The sequence below is a fragment of the Python bivittatus genome, unplaced genomic scaffold (assembly GCF_059951505.1).
Source record: "Python bivittatus isolate LINGU-HERP-01145 unplaced genomic scaffold, Pbiv_v1 ctg000050_np1212, whole genome shotgun sequence".
Taxonomy (NCBI): Eukaryota; Metazoa; Chordata; class Lepidosauria; order Squamata; family Pythonidae; genus Python; species Python bivittatus.
In genome coordinates this window covers 2869665-2885836 of record NW_028277033.1, presented here as the reverse complement: position 1 = coordinate 2885836, position 16172 = coordinate 2869665, and the positions used below count along the sequence as shown (strand labels likewise).

At 40.9% G+C, this 16172-nt stretch overlaps 1 protein-coding gene across 1 annotated transcript in view; it reads right to left on the bottom strand.

Annotated features, from left to right (window-relative positions):
• LRMDA (leucine rich melanocyte differentiation associated) overlaps positions 1-16172 on the bottom strand; it is an 821041-nt gene that overhangs the window by 370750 nt on the left and 434119 nt on the right. The window contains exon 3 of the mRNA XM_088128961.1: positions 698-824. Coding sequence (XP_087985087.1) covers positions 698-824 — 127 coding nt within the window. The remainder of the gene's footprint in view (positions 1-697; positions 825-16172) is intronic.

Below are 16172 nucleotides of genomic sequence, written 5' to 3'. Positions count from 1 at the left end.
TTCAGATATGTCCTATGCTATACTCAGAATAAAACTCCTACGCTTCTTGTGCATCCAACGCTTTCCAAGAAAGGGAATACATGCACATATCCAGGGACAGGGGAACAGCTCAAAAGGCCAAACATTTTGAATGCGCAAAACACAGCCCATAAGGACCGAGGAGCCCCATGCGGGCTGTCTCTGCTAATCACCAAATAATGCCCAGCTGTCTGAGATGCTGTTCTGGAGCATCTCTAGCCAAGTGATCAGCCTAGTCCTGCTGAGGAAATCAAGAAGAGGGATTCAGGACACACAAAACTATGCTTTGCCTTGTTTCATTGCAACCTGTCTTCCACTAGAGGTCAGCCTTCTACAGAATCCAAAACCAGCTGGATTCTTTCTTCCCAAGTGAAACTGGCTGCTATTTCCACTCTGAATTTCTTAACAAAGATTCCTCCAAAGCCATAAACTTCAGTCTCACACCAAAAAAAAAAAAAAAAGTTCTTGTTGTTTTTTTAAATAGAGGAAACAGGAAAAGAGAGCAAGTTATGAAAGAGCCACGATAAATTCCCGCGAAGCATTCTGGTTAATGAGGAGAGAGGGGGGCAATGTTTTGCCTGCATCTAAACTATATTTTACATCTTTTCATTTGGCTGGCACACAAGGACCGGTGGACATTTGGCACAGTCTCTCCCTCCCTCTGTCTTTGGAAGGATATTTGGTTCTTGTTGAGCATCAGAGTATGAAGGTGTGGTAAGTTGGGTAACCGAAGGTCATTTTGGAGAAGATTGTTGTCCAAGATGAGCTCTTCCAAGCTGCTAAATGTCTGCAGTCCTTCCAGTGACCTGCAACAAAGGCGACAGGAAAAATGATACTCCAGTAAATCAAAGAGGCCATGATGAGCTGAAATAAATATTTTAACCTTCCCTTTGAAAGGAGCGGGAAGAGTTTGGGTTTAGCCCTGTCAGGAGGACTGAATGACAAGAATTAGTGGGAAGGGGAGTGCCAATGCAGCAACACATCTTTCACTTGCTGGCAGAATGAAAGATGGAGGTCGCTTAGTGAATAGCCAAGATCCAAAACAAAAAGGTTCAGATATGAGCCCTGCAGGATGAATTTGTCAATGTCTTGTGCCTTCAGGCACCCCAGCCCCGCCTGACCCCAACCTTCATTCCCAAGACAAATAACTCTGTCACAGTTCACCTTCATTCCCTGGACACAAATTTAAGTTGTCATCCATCATTTCTGCCATGAAATATCATACCCACTAACAATAATAAATTCAACTTCAGGAATTGTTCTCAGCAGCTATTCTATATATAAAATGGTAGGGAAAACAAGAAGATCTTCCTTCTGCTTTGGGGATTTTCATTTTCTTAACCACCCCCCGCCACCCAGCTCCAGTCTTTTCAGTTTGCTTTTTAAAGCACAAAAGAGTCAGTGTTGGAGAGAAAGGCAGAATAATTTCACACCACAGGACACCAGCATAACAAATAATTACACACACACACACACAAACATATACACACACAACCCACATTTAAAGAAGCAGGCAAAATATTTTTCAACTATGGCAACACAACTCACAGGGTTGTAAACAAGCAAGACTAGTAAATAAACGAACCAGTCTTGGTACAACCGTGGCAGTGCAGAAGCCTGGCTTTAACACTTTGCAAGGATGATTATTTCAGCATTAACTTGTAATTTCATAGCTTTGCAAGTTCATACAGGCTGTGTGGGAGAAGCTCTGCATCAATCAAATAAGATTCAGCATGTTATATGAAGCATACACATCAACACACATTTGCAGCTTGTTCACCTACCCAACACCTAGATCTGCTGAGAGGGCTTGACTTGACAGCCGAGCTCATATGCCTACCAGGAAGAAGGATCACCACTTTATCTCCGTCTCACTGTTTTATAGAATGTGATGAATAAGGAAGATGGAGGAGTGCACTATTTATTCATTGTCCAATGACATTATTCCCTCTCTTCAGCATCCTTCATCAAGGGCTATGGAAGACATTCTCTATTAGGAGTATACAAGAGGGGTCCTCAACTACGGTGACACCTCCCACCTGAAATCTCATGTGCCATTTTGACAGAACAAGCCACCAATGGGCCTTAAAGTGAAATGGAAGTAAATGAAGATCTGGATGAAAGAGGTTGAACAACAGAAGGGCTTATGGGCGTGAGTGGTGCAACAGTGAAAAGAAACCCAAACAGAAGTTTCTCCATGAAGGCATCTTTTATGGTCTAGGAGAAGTATGAGAGGCCAAGGAGGCTATTAGTCCCAGGAGACAGGGTACAATGAAACTTACAATGAAATGTATTTCTCTAAGCGAGATGAATTATGCTGACTGCAAGAAGATAGGGGGAAAACCAAACATCTCCTAAAGCTTAGTAATTATTAAGGACACAACTGAATTAGCACACCAAAAAGCATAAAAACACATACATGCACACATATACACATTGTGGGTATACACACAGAGACAATATGTATTTCATGAAAGCACAACTTTTTAAAAGAATTCCAAGACCTTTGAGTTGCAAATCAAGGGAGCTGTACACTTAAAAATGCATCACCAGGTTTATAATTAAATTAAATTAAATTTTCAATTAAATTTGAGTTATAATTTAACATTACATTTAATTAATTGAGTACAATTAACCTGATTGGCACCCTTTTTTACTGTCCCATTACAAAGTACAGTTTGAGGATTCTGGTGGCCATATCTAAGATTGCACGCCCTAATATATGTGAATGGATCACAAGGATTATTTTTTTTAAAAAAGGCCCTTTTTTAAGGTGATAAAAGTACATACCTCTCAGTGAAATGAATTTCCCTCTCAGAAAGCAAGTTGCAGTAAATGCCTTGTCTCCATTAACTGATCCCCATGTGTGCCTTTGCAGAAATTCATTTGTTTCCCCAAGTATCTTTTTTTTTTTTTTTGGTGCCTTCGAGCCAGTCTTGACTCCTGGCGACTGCCTGGACAAGTCTCTGCAGTGTTTTTGGTAAGGTTTTGGAAGCGGGTTGCCCTTGCCCGCTTCCTAGGTCTAAGAGAGAGTGACTGGCTCAGGATCACCCAGCTAGCTTTGTGCCTCAGGCAGGATTAGACTCACGGTCTCCCAGTTTCTAGCCTGATGCCTCAACCACTACACAAACTGGCTCTTATAATAACAATCCTTATAATATCCTCAAAAAAGGTAAACCAATATCCCTCTTCCCCACTGCTTGTATTTCAAAGGATATACTAGATATCAAAATCTATCGGTTGTCCAAGGTTATCTGGTGAATTCCTGAGAGGTGAAATTTGGACTCAGTTCATAGTACACCATCTGTCAACGTGGAAGGTCCATAGGAACTAAACCCTGCTCACCTTGTCCTTACCCAACTAGTTCTTCTCCAGGATTCCTTTTTCCATGTCCTAAAATCAAACACTACTTAAGCTCCCTATAGATAAGAAGAATCTTCCTTCACAATGTTAGTCACCCTGAAGAATCTGGATGCTGAGAGTTGCAGAAGAGAAAGAATTCATTCCAGAATTATTGTGAGAAGCCAGTGATGTCCACACTGCTGTTTCCTTTCTTTTATTGTTTGAGAAGAGGCATTTCCCACCTAGGTATATAGTGTCCAAAGCCAGCCAAGTTACCTTGCCCCTCAAGGCAGACAGTCTTAGAAGACCTTTTTGAAGTAAAAATATAACAAAGCAATACATTGAAAAACTAACAAGATGATGCTCTTTCATGACTCATAAAGTGTCTGAGATGGCCATATCAACACCCAGTGGCAGGGCTGGCTCCAGCTACATGCTCTAAAGTATTCTGAACTTTTCTGTAAGTCATCTAGAAGAAGAACATTCAGTCCCATTGGTTACTTTTAGGTTATAATAAGCCTACAGTATGTAGTAATGCCTGGCCTTTCTCTATAAAATGTCAGTGGTAGGTTATATTTATATATATATATATATTTATTTATACATTCGATTTATTGTCCGCCCATCTCCCCCCAATGGGGAACTCTGGGCGGCTATATTCAATGTTCAGATTATATAATAAAAGTAGTAGTAGTAGTAGTAGTAGTAGTAGTAGTAGTAGTACTTGTCATAATTATTATTTTCACATTTTCCAAATGAAGTTCAGAAAAAGCTACCACCCACTTAGTACTACAGAGCCATATGGGATATAAAAAGACCTTCATTTGGGTTCAGCTTCAAAACAGACATCATTACTGAAATCTCATATACAAATATGCAAATATAATACCCTTAAGAGAATCTGCCAATGATCAGCAACTGGCCAGAAGAGTAAACAAAACCTACAAAATGGCTGGACAGAGGATGGCGTACAACAACGTGGAAAAGAAGAGAGAGAGGGCAACTAGTAGTAAGTTTTAAACAAGAGCAAGGGAAACAGTTTCCAAAATCCTTCTTCAGAGCTAGCCGGTGTCTGATCCTTTGAACCCTGGGGTTTCATCTGCTTTTATCTCTGCCCCAGCTTCCCATCTCCTGAACAGAGATCAGTCCAGGGACAAGTGTTCACCCCAGAGGCTGTGAAACTAGCTGTGTCTATAAAGCGGTGTAAATGCTTTGGCTGAGAAATGCTTTTGAAGGAGACGGGATTAGCATCACGGCTTGACTGGACATTAGAAATCAGCTGTTCCTGTGCATGGAATATTTCTGTTATTAACACCCCGAAAAAGTCAAAGAGCAGCAAGGAAAGCCTATGCGCTGTCTTGGTTTAGAGCAGAGACCTGTCTGTCTGTCTCAGTGAATTAAAAGCAGCGAGGCACCAGCTCAATGCCCCGAATGCCACCCAGGCTTAAGGGGCAGCGTCAGGTAGGAGTCCTCCCTTGTTGCTTAGAAGGCTAATAAGCGTCACTCACGTGCCTTGCAGGTTGATCTCTCCCTGCTCTAATGACACGAAAGCTGCCCATTATCTCACCCACAGGTACCATCTCGCTTACCTCATTGCAGGCCTCCCTCCCACCCCCGGAGGGGAGCAAACGTTGCCAAGAGATTTCCCGTGCTATTTCCAAAGTCACATCAAAATGACAAAACATCACAACGCATTCAGCTCTGCCTGATTCCAGCAGAAAGAACTTTACGTTTCCACTGTAATTAACCCTATCCTCGTTAAGATAATTATGATCAAGCTCTCTGTCACAGCTAATAGCGCAGCATCATTGCCCATGGCTCACGCTTTGCCCTCATTAGCTTACAAAAACAGTGTGCTGAGCAGGAAAAGCAATTCCAACCTTCTCGGGGACTTAGCAACTCCTGCAGCCAGGACAAAACCCTTTAGAAAGCAACGTTCTTCAGAACCATTGCCCGTATTTAAGTCCTTGAACTAATCAGGAAGCTGGCCTCCAGTTTATCCACATCTTGTAATTGGGTCATCGTCTGAAGCGGAATTATTTCTTCCTTCTCTTTCATCCTTAAGAAGTATTGTAGGTGGCAATTTCTTGGGGGGGGGGGGGCTGCACGGCAACTCCAATCGACACCCTGGCCTGATGTGCAAAATTGGGAAATGGATTTTGATTTCCATGGAAGTGAAAAAAAAGCAGCCATGAGACTCTGCATTAAATTAAAAAAGAAAGGGAAGCTGTAAGCAATGCCATTTCAAAAAATGAAAGAATATAAACTTCCTCATTATACAGCTCCAATCAGCATAGAAGTGTAAATGTTGATTACATTTATATATTATGCCCCTGACACTTAATGTAAGATATAAAATATTCAACACTTTCCAAATCAGGGTTGGGGCCTTTCTCCAAACAGATTTCTGTTCTCTTGGCCAGAAGCAGCCATTCCCAGAAACTAAACTGAGAGAATACAAATCTACATTTCTGTTCTTATGCATTTTTTTTAAAAAAAATAAAATGTTCAAGCAGACTGATTAGATGGAGAATGTAATTAAAGGGGCAAAATTACTAGCAATGTGTATATCTGTTCTACTGATCTCAAACCAGTTTCCCAAATCAAATTTGCCACGGGGAAAAATCTGCTATCTTTGAAGAGAAGAGCTGATTCACACAATATGGAGAGTAAAATAAGCACATATTGCAGATACTCCACAGCATCTCACAGATCTTCTTATGGACACGAGATCCCGAATGGAGCTATCAACTCTGCAGCGTATCATTCAGGAGCAGATTTTGCGAAACTTTTCAGCGAATCACGCACGGGGAATGGGGACTTGAATAAGCTTATAGAATTCTACACAGAAGACAGACATATTTTAGAAAACCTTCATTTCATGAAAATGTGTAATTGGATTCCATCTTTAATGAGAAAGATAGGGAAATAATTAAATGGGAGTTAATCAGAATGTCCCCCTTTGTCTCCACTGAACATGAAAATACTGGGGGGGGGGGGAGAGAATGGACAAATAACCTAATACTGTACATGTGGTGCTTGCAACAAAATGCTACAGCATGGGAATATCAGCCACTTCATCTTCAACTGCTTCCCTTCCCCAACTTCCCACCATTCGTATCCATGACAATTTAGTCTTCACACTTAGTGGCTGTGGCCAAGATGCCTGTTTAGCTACACCTTTAGTCCTCCTGACTACAGTGGATAAGGAAGAGATGCTCAGCTCAGTCCAATACAGTCTAAATTCTCTTTCCAGGAGGCTGTGGTCAGACTGCTCTGGAAGACACTGCCCCAAAATGATGTTGTGGGGGGAGGGGGGAAGTGTAGGCTTGTAGCTGACTTTCATTTCTTGGAAAAGGAGTCCCATCAATCGGTGACACTGATTTTCTAGATTCATTTCACTCTGACTTCAGGCCCTCTTTTGAATCAGATATGGAGTTGGCTTCTCTGGAATGATGCATTTCAGGAAAGGGACAGAAGAAATACAGCCTCATGGACTTCTTTGTAGCTTTTCAGGTCATTGAACTAGTTATCTTTCTGGTTCTGAAAGGAGGATGCAGGGAGACAGCTGATCCATTTCTACTCAGCCAATTCCAGAAGAAAGTGCTAGGAAAAGACTCAACTGCCCCATGACAGTGATATGGGTTCCTAGCATTTTATATTATCCCCCATGCCTCTCAGTATCAGTACAAAATGTCAGGCCAGATAAAGAAGATAAGAAGGACCAGGTATCACCAGTAAACAAATCACACCCAGATCTACCTTCCTCTTTCATCTAATACAAATGAGTCATTGGATTTTCTAAACCCAAACTAATTAACTAAGACTCAATCCAGATGAGATGAAATGAGTGGTTGTGGTATTGTTTGGTTAAGTGATGCTCAACTTGTTCATCATTTGCATCTATTCCAGGAACCATCAACAGTGCAGAACATACACTTCATAAAAAAATAGGGGAAAGCCCTGAGTGGCTGCTGTATTCTGTCTTTTAGCCATCATGAATTTTGGCTGCTAGAATTTTCTCTTAGTTTGTGCAAGAATTAAGCCCAGTTCTTTTGGCACATCAAGGGTTCTCTTAAAAAAAACACAAAAAAAACACACCTCCTAATCAGCTCTTTAATTAGCTCTTTGCCAATAAGCTAATCAGAATTCCCAAACAAAGTAAAATGTCTACCAACTGCATGACAATATAAAGCATCTTAATGTTTGGGGCTTGAAGATATATTTAGGAGTACAAACTTGCAGGATATTGAGTGATATTCTGGATGGGGATTTATTCCTTTTAAAAACCAAGCCTGCCATCTGATTATAATCCAAGAATCAGCTTTACCCCTGGAGGACATCGGTGGACTCATAACCTATGTTTATTTTATTTTACTTATTTATTATTTTATTGCCTTTATTATTATTTATTACTTATTTTATTTTATATATTTTACTTTCTGATCCAGTAAGCCCTCAAGACAGCTAGCATGTTTTAAAAAGGAAAACAGGATATAACAAATTAAAAATATAGATTAAGATTAATAATACAAGAAATCTATGTAAGAATTAGAAGCTCAGCAAAGGAGATGAATCTTTACTGATATTCTAAATGCTGAGAGACCTAGCACAAATGCAACTTTGGAAGAAGACTGTTCCACATAGATTGGGAGCCACTAAGCCTCTCCCACATTCATTCATTCATTCATTCATTCATTCATTCATTCATTTTTCAAATGTATATATGCCACCCATCTCACTATACAAGTGACTCTAGGCAGCGTTACAGATAAAAAACTAGAAAATCCCAGAAAATTATATAGGTTAAAAAACTACAAGAGGTTAAAAAATTAAGCTAAAAAGTTAAAACCACAGTGCAAACTAAAAAGGCGGAGGGAGTATCCTCCGGCTACCAGCCACCCCCAGGGCTGCGAACCCCTGTTGGGCCCCCTGCAAGTTGGCAGAACCAGCTCTTAATGCCCCTTCAGAAGGCCAGCAGAGTGGGAGCCAATCCCACCTCAGGGGGCAGGATATTCCATAAGGTGGGAGCCATGGCAGAAAAGGGTCTCCTCCTGGACCCACCAGTTGAAACTCTCTAGGCGACGGGGTCCATAACATACCCTTCCTGCCAGAGAGGTGGGACAGGTCAATGTAATGGGGATGAGATGGTTCTTCAGGTAACCTGGCCCCATGAAGGGCTTTAAAGGTCATAACCAGCACCTTGAATTGGATCCAGAAGCAGACCGGCACCCAGTGCAGCTCGCGCAGCAGAGGTGTTACATGTACAGTCCTAGAGGCGCCCACAACTGCCTGTGTCACTGCATTCTGCACCAGCTACAGCTTCCAAATGTTCTTCATCTGCCAGACAGACACACCTTTGACCAGGTGGGCAACTTCAAACAATATCAGGGTTTATATTGAAGTGACGCAATCCCTAAGATGGACAGACCCTAGACTTCTTAGGACTTCAGACCAAAACTAACTCCTTAAAGTTGGTAAGGACAACCACTGCAGCTCTTTTTGTACAGCAACTTCATTGTTAATTCTGATACTGGCACTGGACCACACAACTACAACTTTCAAGGATAGGACATTTTAATAGTCAAGACTGGAGGTAAGCAAAGCATGGAGAACCATCACCAGATCTAACCAGCTCAACAAGGTTCACAACTAGTGCACCAGACACAACTTGCACAGCTTCTACCTGCAAATCTGGTGACATCTGAGGATGAAATAGCACTGCTCTTTGGGGTGTGCAACCCAAACAGATAGAACTTCAATCCTTGAATCCAGTTTTTTTATTTCTTAACAACATCTCCATCTTCCCTAGATTTAATTTCAGCTTGTTTTCCCTCATCCACCCAATTATTGGGGATAGCCAACATTCTTTTACCAGTTGAATCCTCCCATCCCAACATCAAAAGAACCACATGATGACTTAACACAATCTGGGATCTCAGCAACCCTGATTTGCAGGAACCAGCCATGCCATAAGCCATAGAAGAGAATAGTGTATAAGCCACTGTATAGGAATAGCAAATTTATCCATAAACAGGGAATGTTCTTCACCCAGAGAGAACATTATTTCCAAAATCTCTTGTCAACAGGCTCCTGCCACTTAATTCCATTTGCAAATAAACTTTTGAAATGGCAACAGGAATGCTTACTTTACACACTGTTTATCTCCCTCTCACTGGGTTCATACAACATGGTTGGCAAATATGTGACAAGTTACCTTATGGATGGCTGCCAGATCGGGACTGTAAGAATCCAGTTCAACAGTGGAGACAGCAGTAACATTGCCTGGGTCTCTTTCTTGCCACTTGACTGTCATTTGGAGTTTTACAGCCCAGATATAACTCAGCTTATAACTTAGTGTGTAATGTTAACTCAACCAAGTATGTCTAGCTGAAGGTTTGATGAGTTTTGGGAATGTGTGCAATTGTTCAATAAATAATTGAATAATGATAATTCAGTAAACTCTGGTTCAGTTAACCATGGGTTAGTATGTTGAATGAACTGTAACCCAAGCATCCTCAGCTATGGTAGCTTACTGGGTAACCCAGCCTGGTCACTATTTCTCAGCCCAACTTATCCTACACAGTTGTGGGAAAATGGGAGATGTGTTTTCTATGCTGCTTTGACTGCCTGAAGGAAAGGCAGGTTATATATCTAACAAGTAATACAATAAATACAGTAGAATACAATACAAAACATCTGGAGACTTTCTCCATTTGCCAGTCCAACTTCAAATCAAGATCTCTTTCTCATTTCCACACCACAGGAATGGTTAGGGGTGAAGGGTAGAGAGAGTCCTTTTACCAAGTCCTTTTATTCTGTTATCTGGATTAAGGTAAGAAACAATCAAAGAAACACTGGAATGTAAAGTGGCATGCTGCAGAAAAGAAATAAAAATACAGAGAGGATTAGCCTGGAAAAGGCAAGACCTTAGCCTTTTTTCAATTTAGGTTAAAAATAATGGTATGCTGTGGTTTTCCAGAAAGGGAAGAAAGTTTATGTTTGATTTTCAGAAAGAACTATACAGAGGACCAATTATACACAATTGCTGATCAGTAGAAATAGATTTTGGCTACTAAGCCTGCATTGTCCATCTTTATAGTAAAACCATGATTTCCTGGATCTCAATGCAAAAAAAAAAAAAAAAGAATCAGGCAGTAAACCAAATTTCTTCTGTAATTTATGTCATTTGCGACATGACATTGTTACAGAAATGATAAAATATATATCAATGCTATGCCATTTATACAATGATACCATGATGCAAACAGTGTCACCCAAACGTCACAAAATGATGCAGATGATGTAACTGCATCATTTCTATAATGACATCAAAAGGTGAAGTCAAAAGAGTCTTCTTTTGGCTTTTAAGATGTTAGTAAAGACCTGGGGATGAGGAAGAACATCATGATGCTTTATTAACATTCCTGGCATTGTATGTATGTCTTGAATAGCTACATTTAATACCGGAAGTATAATTTTAAAATTACCATGTAAACATCACCTCCTCCCTTTCATGCGCTGGACAAGAAGAACAGAGAGAACAAGACAATCAGCAAACAGATTGGGCATGGGGAGAAAGGGCTTGAAGGGGGAGGGGAAAGAAAGTAATTTTTCTCCCATCTTCCAAAACAACCAAGGCTGGGGAGTGACAAGCAAATTGACGCACTGCTCAGAGGGCAAAAGATAAATGTTTGATGAATGGCCCATCGCTGGAGGAGTGATGGGCTTCATATGTGCATAATGGACGAGCTGCCTTTCAATTGAGATCGCCTGCCAAGATAAGAAACTATAATGAATGGAGCAAGCAGACCCTCTTCCATAAGAAAAGGATAATCTGACGAGTTTTAATAAACTTAATAAAAAAGATGAAGTGGAGAGAAGTCATAGAAAACCAGTCTTTGTGACCAGCGAACAGAGGTGCAAGAGAACAACAGATGGACTCTCAGATGATAGAAAAGGAGAAAAATAACATCTGGAGTAGTTGCATTTGAATCATTCATTGTGCCTGAATGGAGACGTCTTTGGTGAACTGTCCATATTGTAGCGTGATATGGAAATGCTACAGAGAAAGTTTATCCTAATTTGCTGTCCTCAACTTTCAGGCTAAAGTATTATAACATTTCTTATTAATTCTCCTAAATTGTATGGCCTCCAAATATGGGGGGAGGAAAAATCAGAGTAATTTATGGCTAAATATTCAAGCATTATGAAGCTGATTGTTCTCTGTTAAACAAGCATTCAATCTCTGTATTTAAGAAGAAAACCCGCAAGAGATCATTTGGGTAAGTAGAAGACTAGCTCCTGGTAAGTTGTACTTTGAAGATAGAGATATCCTAGCCACGTGGCAAAGACTGAAGAAGACATCTAAATAAACACGAGAAGCCTTGCAGCTGAAGGCCATGTTAATTGTTCTCCCTCCTTGTACACCAAAATTAACCCACTTCACTAAGCATTGGTACTGATATGGGGAACCTTAATACAAACACTTTTCATTTGGTTCAGGAATTGTTACCATGCTATCAATAACCCAACAATTTTATTGGGACAGTGAACCCCAGGGAATTACATTATATTAGCACTATGTTGCAGCGAGGAAAAGAGTTCCATTGGCTCATAAAAGAACTGGCAACGGGTTTTGTCCAATTCTCAAGGCACTTCCACACAAGGACATTGTACCATTTTGAAAGGAAGGTACACATCTCTCATCTCATGACATCAGCTCTGTTCAAAAACTGAGCCAATTTATTTCTGCCTCAAATGCAGTATATTTGAAACTAATCTTTCATTTGAAGTGCTACAGGATCTCTTGCCTCACTTTGCTTCCCAGCTCCTGAGCTTCAGGTCCTTCCAGTTTTGTTTTGCCATTGCATGTAGGCAGATGTAGATAAACAACATGGAGGGAGGGATAAGCAATTCATTTTATTTCTCATTTGTGTAAAGGGAAGCTGTTGAGCAGAATTTTGTTTCTTCAAGTTCCATGCAGGACACTGATTTTTTCTTCTTGTGGTCATATCAGTGATAATGAAGATGATTGTGGATAATCTTTAAACTGCTTCTGAGAAATTGGGGAATGGACGTGGTGACACTGCAGAAGTGTTCTAAAGCAGTGAGACTTTCATACAACTCACTTTTGATTTTCTGCAAGCACAACCTTTTCCTCTAAGCCTGGAACAGTTCCTGCAAATTGTCACTGCAACACAGCTATAGGTGTGCGGAAGGAGGCCTGACCTTAAGCTACAATCCTATACCAAGAAAAAAGACAAGATACAACTTTTGACCCACTTCTAAGGAGACAGGTCTAAGTGAAAGAGTACTTCTCCAATTCTTTTGGTGCTTCTCTGAACTTCCCATCTCTTCCTTCTCCTTCTCCTCTTCCTCCTCCTTCTTTTACCAAAGGCATCTCCAGAGCAAGTAACATCATGTGCATTATAGATTATGAAGATGATAGATAGATAGATAGATAGATAGATAGATAGATAGATAGATAGATAGATAGATAGATAGATAATCTTCTATCATCTTCCACCATTCTCCGAAGTAAATCAAGCATTCCTGAGGAAGCCTTTACCCCAACTATTCAAATTATTTTGCAGAGAATATTCCTCACAAGGAAATGCCCAGAAATCTGATTTCTTCCTTCCTTTCTCTGAAGCAATTCAGTGTATTCTGCCACAGCTATTTCAGTATGGCTAGGAGCACAGGAAAGGCCAAAGGGAGACATTTTAAATGAAGCTACAACAGCGTTCTCTGCAGATCCTGTGAAAAAGATCTGTGGAACTCTTTGCTTTGAGAAATTTCAAAGGTCTTTGATCACATATACAGTCATGTGAAAAAGAAAGTACACCCTCTTTGAGTTCTATGGTTTTATGTATCAGAACATAATAAAAATCATCTGGTCCTTAGCAGTTCTCAAAAGTAGGTAAATACAACCTCAGATGAACAACAACACATGACATATTACACCATGTCATCATTGATTTTACAAAAAGAAAGCCAAAATGGAGAAGCCATGTGTGAAAAACTAAGTACACTCTTACTGCTTCCATAGGTATGAAGAGGCTAAGTAGCAGCCAGGTGCTGCTAATCAAATGCCCTTGATCAATTGATCATCAGTAAGTGTGATGATCTATAAAAGCTGAAGTTTTAGGAGTTGGCTGGTCTCGGGCACTGAGGTGTGTGTTAACACAATGCCAAAGAGTAAAGACATCAGCAATGATCTTAGAGAAGCAATTCTTGCTGCCCATCAATCTGGAAAGGGTTATAAGGCCATTTCCAAACAATTCTACAGTGAGGAAGATTATTCACCAGTGGAAAACATTCAAGACAGTTGCCAATCTTCCCAGGAGTGGACGTCCCAGCAAATTCACCCCAAGGTCAGACCGTGCAATGCTCAGAGAAACTGAAAAAAATCCAAGAGGTACATCTCAGACTCTACAGGCCTCAGTTAGCATGTTAAATGTTAAAGTTCATGACAGTACAATTAGAAAAAGACTGAACAAGTATGGTTTGTTTGGAAGGGTTGCCAGGAGAAAGCCTCTTCTCTCTAAAAAGAACATGGCAGCACAGCTCAGGATTGCAAAGTTGCATCTGAACAAATCACAAGACTTCTGGAGCACTGTCCTTTGGACAGATGAGACTGAAGTGAAGATGTTTGGCCATAATGCACAGCACCACGTTTGGTGAAAACCAAACACAGCTTATCAGCACAAACATCTCATACCAACTGTCAAGCACGGTGGTGGAGGGGTGATGATTTAGACTTGTTTTGCAGCTGCAGGACCTGGGGACCTTGCAGTCATTGAGTCATGAACTCCTCTGTATACGAAAGTATTCTAGAGTCAAATGTGAGACCATCTGTCCGACAGCTAAAGCTTGGCCGACATTGGGTCATACAACAGGACAATGATCCGAAGCACACCCGCAAATCTACAACAGAATGGCTGAAAAAGAAAAGAATCAAGGTGTTGCAATGGCCCAGTCAAAGTCCAGACCTCAACCCGATTGAAATGCTGTGGTGGGACCTCAAGAGAGCTGTGCATAAACAAATGCCCGCAAACCTCAATGAACTGAAGCAATGTTGTAAAGAAGAGTGGGCCAAAATTGCTCCACAACGATGTGAGAGACTGATAAAGTCATACAGAAAACAATTCCTTCAAGTTATTGCTGCTGAAGGTGGTTCTACAAGCTACTGAATCATAAGGTCTTAGTTTTTCATACATGGCTTCTCCATTTTGGCTTTCTTTTTGTAAAATCAATGATGATGTGGTGTAATAATGTCATGTGTTGTTGTTCATCTGAGGTTGTATTTACCTACTTTTGAGAACTGCTAAGGACCAGATGATTTTTATTATGTCCTGATACGTAAAACCATAGAACTCAAAGAGAGTGTACTTTCTTTTTCACATGACTGTATTTTATACTTCACTTAAAATCATGATTATTTTCCCAAGAAGGTGGTTAGAATCAATGCTCAAGATGTTCAACAGTGTCTGCCCTCCCCGCCATATACATAAAAATCTATTCACAAATAGGATTGGCACGCAGCATGAGTGAGCAATTCTCATTCTAGTCCCTCCTAATCTCCTTCCCTCTTCATAATGAACTTCAGCTTCATTCATATAACACATTTTACCACTTTACTCATCATGAACCCATTTTTCTGGATTCCTGCAATATAGTCAATGGCTACGCAGCAATATGGATTCAGCATTCTGTCTGCAACTCCTTAAAGTTGCTGTGTCTTTTCTAAGATGTCATGGCTTTCGCCTCACAGCAGTGGCACAATCCTGGGTCAAGGTATGTGTGGTTTAAGGATTTGCAGACTGTGGGCTTCTATGTGCACTACCTGGCCTGATTATTGTGCCCAAAAAGGCACAAGATTCACACCAGACACCAAGCTACAAAAGGTCTAACCACCCAGATAACCAACCAAATTTTGCAAATTGTGCAAAGATATCTGTTTGATCCTTAACTGAGTAATGCATTGTGCAAATGCAACTCACAACTGGGGAGCCTGGGAAAGCTCCTTCTCCTGAAGAAAGCTTGAGCAGAATACCAAACGGAGAGGCTGAGCCTCCTGTCCATGCGTGTATCTGAGTGCGAGCAAGCAAGAAAGGGAGAGAGACAGGCAGTGAGTGAGGCTGGGGAGTGTGGGGTGAATTATAGACTGCCTCTCAAGATTCACAGCTTTTCAAGGTAGGAGGTTAATATTCTCACATGTCATTGGGCCTGCTAGCGCTACTGATGGCTCATTGAATCAGGCAGAAAATTATTTCCTCCTGCAGCAGAGGACATCACACTTCAAAAGAATGGAGCCAGGGTCAAGGCGGCTCTCCGGTTCAATTAATGAGCTGGGATCAGCAGAAGTGTCCTGTAGGTAAGAAAGGGACCAAAGCTTTTGACAAAGCAGACTTTTTGAAAAAGAACACCCCCTCCCTGCCTCCCTGCCACCTTCCAGCACCGAGTTTTGTTTCAAGCCATTGCCTCTGATTGACCTGGCTTAATCCTGCCGGCGTATTTTTTTACCTCCTTGATCTCTGTTATCAGACACAGGATCTGCCTGGCTCACCTCCCTGAAAGCTGCCCCACAAGACCCTCAGAACACGCAAGCCATGATTTTTCACCTGGTTATTAATCAGCGTTTTCCGAACAAATGAATGAAAATAAGCCACTGCCTAGAGCTACTCCCCAAACTGAACAGATTAGTTCTGCATAGGAAGATAGTTTTAAAAAAAAAAGATGTAGTGGAAACTAGAGTCTATTAAAAGCATGCAGAGAACATATTAAGTGATTGGTGAGAGGACTGGAAA